Source organism: Hylobates moloch, unplaced genomic scaffold (genome assembly GCF_009828535.3).
Source record: "Hylobates moloch isolate HMO894 unplaced genomic scaffold, HMol_V3 SCAFFOLD_6, whole genome shotgun sequence".
Taxonomy (NCBI): domain Eukaryota; kingdom Metazoa; phylum Chordata; class Mammalia; order Primates; family Hylobatidae; genus Hylobates; species Hylobates moloch.
Genome location: NW_026652281.1, coordinates 153051905 through 153060399, shown reverse-complemented (window position 1 = coordinate 153060399; position 8495 = coordinate 153051905). Strand labels below are relative to the sequence as shown.

General features: G+C 51.6%; 1 protein-coding gene across 4 annotated transcripts in view; it reads right to left on the bottom strand.

The window, feature by feature from the left end:
- Positions 1-2474: 2474 nt before the first annotated feature.
- CPLX2 (complexin 2) overlaps positions 2475-8495 on the bottom strand; it is an 83874-nt gene continuing 77853 nt past the window's right edge. For all 4 annotated transcript variants that reach the window (XM_032158667.2, XM_058440160.1, XM_032158666.2 and 1 more), the window contains 3 exons: positions 3814-3932; positions 3520-3695; positions 2475-2758 (listed from right to left, as the gene is read on the bottom strand). In XM_032158667.2, coding sequence (XP_032014558.1) covers positions 2561-2758; positions 3520-3695; positions 3814-3844 — 405 coding nt within the window. In that variant the 5' untranslated portion in view covers positions 3845-3932 and the 3' untranslated portion in view covers positions 2475-2560. The remainder of the gene's footprint in view (positions 2759-3519; positions 3696-3813; positions 3933-8495) is intronic.

Here is an 8495-nt window from a genome sequence, read left to right as displayed (position 1 = left end):
ATTCTGGGAATACAGAGGGACTGCATGGTGGAGACCACCAGGGCAGCCCTCTGAGGGTCTGGGGTCCCTCCGGCCCACCTGGGATATCTGGTTTGACTGGGTTCTCTTGCTCATCTGAAGCACCCTGCGCCTTGGTCTCTGCTTCCTATCTGGTACTCTCTGTGTCCTGGCATCACTGTCGAGGTTTGAAGGTCCCTGTCAAGTGGCAGAGGGGGACATCTCTGAACACTTGTGTCCAAGTGGGGCTCACACACTGGGACTGGGGAGGCCTGGGGCCCCTGGACTGGGCCCTGCCTGTCTCTGGCCCAGGACCCCAGGGTTCTTGAGAATGACCATCCTGCCCAGGATAACAGACACAGACAAGCAGACAACAGGGGTGCGAGGTGGCTCCCCATCACAGACACAGGCACAGACACAGACACAGGCCCCGTGGGGGGCTGGACACAGGGGCACAAGGTGGGGGCGGGGGTGCGGGGAGGAAGGTAGGTCCAGGGAGCTGGAGCTGTCGAGGCCCTGCTCCCCAAAGAAGGGACAGACCAGGGGACTTTTCTGGTTCCCTAAACATATGGATTGTTTTGTCTCATGTTTAAAGTATTGCAGTCTAACTGATATGGCTTTACCTATTGGAAACGGACAGAGAAGACACATGTCTGTCTCTGAAATAAAAGCAGAATCCACTAAAATGGAAAACCTGCAGAATGCAAACTGGGGCCAATGAGAGCAAGGGCTTTAGGGGCAGGCAAGTCGCCCCCTCCCTGGCCCCTGCTTTTGGGATAGGCCCTGGCGGGGGCCCAGCATGGCTTCCTGGGGCACTGCCTGGGTCTGTTGCAGTGGGATTCTGAGGACCTCAGGCAGGAACCCCCCAAAAGTGGGAGGACTCTAGGCCAAGGACAAGGTCTCCCGTTGGAGGTGGCCAACTGTGACCAGTGGTCTCAGGGCTGGGAAGGGACATCTTCCCCACATTCTTTCTCCCCAAGCACACATCCATGCACACAACTGTCTTTTCAGACCCCCAAACATGCACACAGCAGCCTTCAGCTATCTCTCAATTCTCTCAAACACATGCTTCTACAACACCTTACATATACCCATCACTCCCGATACACACGCTGTTTTGAAAACACATTTTTACACAAGCTAACATATACAGTCTCTAAACACGAGATGGATAGCACACACATGACACAATTTCAACCCGAATACACCACCTCAATCAAGCACACATACACAAGGCTAACATACACAATCTTTAACACAGATATGATGACTGCAACACACACAATCTCAAGACACACACACGCTCTAGCCCTACACATATGCATATGATCTCTGAACACACAATCTCTGACTCCATCTCTGCCACACACTGTCATGCATGCATGCATAGAGTTTCCTTCCTCATTTGACCCCTCTTCCCTCACCATCCCCACACAACTGACTGAGCAGAAAGCTTTGATAATTTGAGTGGGGGACAAATGCCAGTCCCAGACGTCCCAGAGGAGAGTTTGTCCTTGGCCAATGAGATGAATGGATGGACGCCTTCTGTCAAGTGGGAATTGGCTTCTCACCAAAGGCTTGGGGCTTTGGCTAGGAAGGGTCCTCCTGGGGACCATGGGGCCCTGGAAGCGCATGGACAGGACAGGGTGGGGAGAGGGGTGGATAGGAATGGGGGCAGCTTGGCCACAGCAATGGGGGTGTTCCCCATGGCATAGACCATCACTGCCCGATGGCTCCAAGTGTTTTCTGGGGGCCTGGGCAGCCCCTTGACTGAGCAAGCTGGGCCCAGCCTGGCAGTGGGGGCCCAGACCTAAGTGGGGTGGGGGTGAGGAACAAGGGGCTTCCCTACCTGGGGTTTCTCCACAAATGAGCTAAAGTCCACAAAGGATCCATTCGGAGGGACCAGCTTGGCAGGGGCCATGTCTTTCCCTGTGGGGGCTGGGGAAGGGGGTGCCCCTGGGCTGGGTGTCACCAAGGAGATGGAAGAAGGAGAGCCCCAGCCTCCCGCCCAGATCCCAGCCTGGCCAGACCCGGGGCCTCTCAGCCTGGGCCTTCCCGGGACAGGCTTCCCCTGACTCCCTTCCTCAGAGCCAGGCCACTCAGTGCCCCTGCCCTGACCTGGGGGCCCACTGAGGGTTAGAGGCCAAAGGTCAGCATGCTGGGCAGGGCTGGAATGTGTCATTACTTTGGCTGGCCGGGGACAGTGGTCCTCCTGGCAGTGGGGAGCATGAAGGAATGTATGGGGGTCACCACACTAGCACGACCTTAGGCTTCCTGAGGGGGCCCCCAGTGCCTTTGGCCCTGGGTTCAGCGCCCCCTGACCCCTGCTGGGGAAAGACTGTCCTCCCTTTTTCAAGCTACTTGGGAGTGGGGTGCAGGTGGATACCCTGGGATGAAGGGAGGTGTGAGGGAGAGCTGAGGGGGAGAAGCCCCTGGCCAGGGAAGGGGGGCAGAGGCCAACTGAGGTTTTTCCCTTCAGAATTGAGACTTAACCTAATAAAAAGAAAAGAAAGAACCAAAAAGAAGTAGTAACAGGTGGAGTGGGCTGGGGCAGGAGGCCTGGTTACTTCTTGAACATGTCCTGCAGCGGCCCGGGCAGGTATTTGAGCACCGTGTCCAGGATGCTCTCCTCTTCCTCCTCCTCCTCGTCCCCGCAGCCCGCAGGGATGGCCTTCTTGGGCCGGGTCAGGCTCCCCTCGCAGGGCTGCTCCAGGGCTGCTTTCTCCTCTGCTTCCTTCTCCTCCTTCTTCTTCAGCCCATACTGGGGAGGGGGAGGGCAGAGACGCGCATGAAGCGGGGTGGGCAAGGAGACAGCGGGAGTCTCATGATCATGCAGCACTGGCTGAGGTGGCCAGGAGTACTTCCCAAGCCTCAGTCCTGTCATCAGTAAAGTGGGGATAAGGGTGTCTTCCCTGTAGGATGGTGCCTGGTCCTCAGTGGGAGAGACCATACGTGGGGTTTCCTTTAAAATTAACACCTGCCCATCAGAACTCCCTGCTGTGTTGAAATCCGCAAAAATCTGAACACATGGCGTTTGCTCATATATTTTGAGCCTAATTTTGGTGACGGATCTGACTTGAACCAATGGAAGACTACTTCTATCCTTTATTTATTGCACCGCACTAACAGACATGCACTGGACTGTCTGGAGTAGGGTGGCAGCCCCAGACCCGCTGGGAGTGACACCTAACAGCACAAAGTGCTTAGGACACTGTGGTATTTTTCGAACATTCCCAAATTCAGAACTGCACTCATTTTTGGTCCCAAAGATCTGCAGTACGAAATGGTGGACCGTAGGGTCTACCCTCTTGGAGTACCTACTACGCGCATTCTCTTAATCCCCAAAAGGATCCCTTGAGGGAGGTGTCCTTGTGACACCCATTTTGCTGATGCGAAGAGTGAGGCTCAGAGAGAGCTAGGGCAAAGGTGAGAGCTGGGATCCAGGGGAGCCCCAGCAGGGGCTTTCGCTGAACCGGTTTTACCCACTTGTGGCCCTCCCGAGGGTGGGCGGGCGGAGCTGACCTTATCTCGGATCTGCTGCCGGACCTTCTCTCGCTCCGCCTCCATGCGCGCGTGCTTGGCCTTGCGCTCCTCCTCCTGCTGCCGCAGGGCCTCCTGCCGCTCCTCCTCCTTTTTCTGCGCGTCAGGGTCCTTCTCCTCCTCTCCCCCCAGCATCTTCCCCATGTCCTTGGTGGCCCCTACGAGGAAGGGGTGGGTGGGAGAGGGCGAGGTCAGCTAGGGGTCAGGGCTGGGGAGAGAGGGGGTCCCACAACGGTGGGACCGGCTGAGGACGCGCGGAGGGGTGCTGGACCTCACCTCCAAGGGCCTGCTTCATGACGAAGTCCATGCCGCCGGCTCTGGTTAGCGTGCCCTAGCCCACGGCAGGATTTGCATGCAGCGCTCCTGGCTGGCCTGGCTCGGGAAGATGTGACAACCTGCAAAAGAGAATTGGGAGTCAGGTGGGAGAGGCCTCTGCACAGGCAGGGCGGTGGAGCTAGACAGACAGCAGCCTCACCCTGGTTCAGACACCAGGCACCCATCGCTCTGAGGTCAAGACCCAATGCCCTGCTAGAGGAAAAAGGAGATGGAAGAGAGCGATTTACTGGGCAGACACGTAGGTGCTGCCAAATAGCTTTTTGAAAGCGGTTTGGTCCCTATTTTAAAGCCTTCATCTTGACCCTATTGTTCAGATTTGATTGAAGCCAGGAGCATTGGAAAGAGCCTGGAACTTGGAGTCAGGCAGATCCGGTTTCCAACGCCACCGTCATTTCCTTATTTGCCATGGGACGTTCAGCAAGGCCCTAACCTGCTCGAGTCCCCAGTTTCCTCCTCTCTAAGAGAGAAATGGCAATGCCACCTTTCCCCGGCTCCGGCGGAGATTGGAGGGGGCTCAGCCTGGGCCACTGGATCAGCCCATCAAAAGACCAGCCGGTGTTACTGCCCCAGCCAATCGGAGGCAGCTGAGCAAATGAGAACAGCCAGCTTGGATAAACAGATCCTGACTTTTGAAATTAGACAAATGGAAAATACGTTATTTTTATTGTAGTGTATGTGTAATTTTTATGTTTTATAGCTTAATATCGATTTTAATTTTGAATTTCACATGGGAGTGTTGGAGACATTGTAATCTTCTGGGGGCTTAGGGCTTTTAAACTACCTAGCACGGGCCTTGCAGGCACTCAGCAGACATTAGGACCCTACTCCTCTTCCTAAATCACCGACTTTCAGTTTTTATTATATTTTTTATTATGTTTTTGCCTCAGAAGGGTTCTCCAAATAAAATCTTAATGGGAATCTCAATATGCAAAATATGTAAAAGTGGAACTCTTCCGGTGGAGGTGGTGGGGGAGGAAGAGCCTCCCCCCTTGGCCTCCTTACCATCTTCCCCCTACATCTCAAGCTAGTGCTGTAGCTTGAGATTTTCTTTGTATTTTAACCATTCAGTTCCAATGTTCTTTAACAGACACAGATCTCTTTTCAAGTGTAGAGGGGACATCCGTGAGCTATCCAAAGTGTGAAGTAGCTTCATGGTAAGCTGAGGCCAGGCCTGCTCCCTAAGGCCTTTTGTCCCACACAGACTTGCAAGGAAGAAAAAGGGTTCCTGGGAAAGGGTGGCAGATATTGCAACCTTGTTGGGTTCAGGGCTGGATATTGCAACCTGGCCGAGTTCAGGGTCACTGGTTGTTCTTTGATAGATTTTCTTCATTTCTCTCAAGATGAGAAGTCATATCGGTAGACTGAGTTTATTTCATGATATGGGGCCCAAGAGCTTTTCTACGTGATCAGACCATCTCATCTGATAGGTTGTTTTGGGAAGAGAAAGTCATGATGTGCAGGAAAAAAAAAAAAGCAAAACACAAAACAACCCAGGGGCTTTGGCATCAGACACATCTGGTTCAAAATCCAGGCAGCTATGCTTACTGGCTGTGGGTCCCTGGGCAAGCTTCAGTTTGCTCCCTGCAAAATGGGGGAATATTAAGGCCGCCCTTGAATGGATGTTTGAAGGAGAATGAATGATAACTGTCAAGTGCCTGGGGTGTTGCAGGAACTCATAAAATGCCAGCCGTTGCCGACTACATATTTGTGGAACAAACCAAAAAGGAACAGGCTTTCCATGCTTTCTAAGAAATGTAAGAGAACCCACCCGCCTAACCCCGAATTCTGAGTTTGAAGGTTGCTCAGCTCAGTCAAGATGTTTTCGTTCGATTTAATACATTGTGAAAAAATTTCACTTCTAAGAACAGGAAATGAACAATTTAATAATCAAGTGATTTCAGAAACTCTTAGGTTCCTACTCTGTGTTTACATAGAGCTCAAGGAATTACCAGGTGGCAGTGGGAGATGCCGGGCTCTAATTTGAGATGTTCCAAATTGGTGGGCAGGGCACCCGGGCTTTAGTTGCAGCCTCATCCCTAACTTGCTGGGTGATTCTGACACGTCTCTCTCCTGGATCAGATGATCTTCCAGGCCCTTTCTCTCATGCCTCTGTTGAAGCAGTCTGCAGCATTTGAACTGCTGACAACCCCACTGTTCCCTCAAACCTCCTTCTCTCTTGGTTCTGTGACTCAGTTCTTTCCTGTCCCTGCTTCCCCTGTTTCCTCTCCTCTCCTCTTTTCTCTTCTTCTCTTCCTTTGCCTTTTCTGACTCCTCTTCTTCCTCCTGTCTCTTCCCCATGACTCTGACCTCAGCCCCTGCCTCTTTTTTCTTTCTCATCTTTCCCTGGGAGAACTCATCCATTCTAGGGGTTTTAATGACCACTGACACTGATGACACCTAGAACTCTATATTCATTCATCCAGCAAGTATTAATTGAGCACCTACTATATGCCAGTCAATGTGTTAGGCACGGGGGATTTACAGGAAACAGGACAGACAAAGCCTTGCCCTCATGCAGATTACATTCTGAGGTATGTATGTGTGTATGTGAATGTGGGGGTACATGCACACATGTGTAGGGAAATAAGCAATAAATAAGTAAAAAAACACATTTACCTTCTCCTGGATACCCTTTCCTGGATGTCTGTGCACACCCCTCAAACTTAACATGCCATTTCTGTATCACCAAACTATCACCTTCTCCAGCCACCTCTGCTTGCGGGCATGCATTCATCAGACATTGTTTACCACTGCCACCCCTCCCCCAGTTTGCAAAGTACCTCTACTCACCACTGAGTCTTCTCAATGCTTACATCCCTGTGGCTCTAAGTAGCTCTTCTTCAGCCTGCTGGGATTCTTTATCTGAAATTCCCGAGTCTGCCAAAAAATCCTGCTGCCCGATCCCAGCATGGACCTCTGAGCTGTTAAGCAGTCTCCCATTCACTCTGTCTACACTCTCCTAACCAATTCTCCTTTTCTCAAGGCCCAAACTACTACTGCCTCCTCCCTCTCAGCAGGTGACTTTCCCCCCACTTCATGGGCCAAAGTATAAGGGGTCTGAGCTCCGAGGTTAGGCATGCCTGACTCAGATCTTGAATCTGCCCCCTTTTAAGCTATGCAATAGTGAGTAATTGACCTAACCTCATTGATACTTGATCTTCTCTATAAAATGAGAATTATAATGCTACTTTGAAATTTTAGAAAAACTCTATGGGATGTGTTTGAACATGCTGGGTGCTCAGTAAATGGTTGTAATAATCAAAACAATTAATGTCAGTGAGTGGGAGCTCCTGTAACCTGCCCTCCTTCTAGCTCCTGAGGAAGAAGCCCTCTCCTGGCTGAAGCCAATTCATCTACCTGTGCCCTGGATTCCCTCTCTTTGTACCTCACCACTCCCTCTTCTTTACATCTTCCATCCCTCTCCATATGTTGCTTTTATTCCCTCCTTTCTCTAACTCCTTCCCTAAATTCTGCGTTTCCCTTAATCCCACCCCTCTCACTTTGTGATGAAGTGATCTCCACATGGTATCTCCACATCTTCACCTCCCTGTCAAGCCCTACCTCTCTGTGAGACCAGAGCTCTGCTGCCTCTGCAGGAGCCCTGAAACTGCGGTAATCAGTCACCAGAGGCTTTCCCATTGCCGAATTCAAGAGGGTCTTCACAGCCGTCATCCTCCTCCATCCCTCTACTGAATCACATGCTGCTGCTGACTCCCTCCCCCGACCTTTTCCAGCTTTCTGGAATCTCCTCCTGAATTCCATGACACAGCACTCTTGTGGTCTTCATCCTACTTCTCAGATAGGTCTTCTCTCTCTTCTTTGCTGACTCCTTTCCTTTCCTTTAAAGTGAAGATGTTCTCCAAACAAACTCTCCCCTCCTGCCTCTCCTGCTCCTCTGTCTCCCTTGGGAATCTCGTCTACCCCTATTGGTTTAGTGCACTTCTTTAGTCACAGATACCTCCCTCTCTCTGCCTCCCCTCCCCCAAACCTGCACATTTAACTCTGCTGAATGTTGTCACATGGATAGTCTCAAATCCTATCTGTCCAAAGATCAGTCTCATCCTGGCTTTCCCCACACACCCATCATTTTCTCTAGCATGCCTTGTCCCAATCACCTCAACTGAAAACTCTAGAGACAGCAAATTCCTCATTAATTCATTCATTCATTCACTCAGTTGCTCATACTACAAATATTCCTTGAGTACCTACTTTCTGCCAGACACTGTTCTGGGTGCTGGGGCTGTGGCAGGGAACAAGGGAGTCCCAGCAGTGGTCTCACAGCATTCAGCTGGGCTGGGGAGGTAGAAGCTGGATAACAGATCACGCAAGGAATTGGTGAGTAAGATTGGGATGGGGGTGCCGAGGGAGAATTCCAGGGAGAAGTCCAGACGCTGTAGCTTTGCAATGCTGCCTACATCCCCACCCTCCACTCTCTGACTGCTGCTAATGCCTTGGTTCAGGACCTAGAGATTCTGGATTTATCCATAACCTCTAACTCTCTCTCCCCCAGCTCTCATCCAGCCTCCACGTGGCCGTCCAATTAATCTTCCTAAAGGGCAGATTTGCTCATGCATACACACCCTGCAATGGCTCCCCATGGCCTTGTTAAACTGATGCGAGTC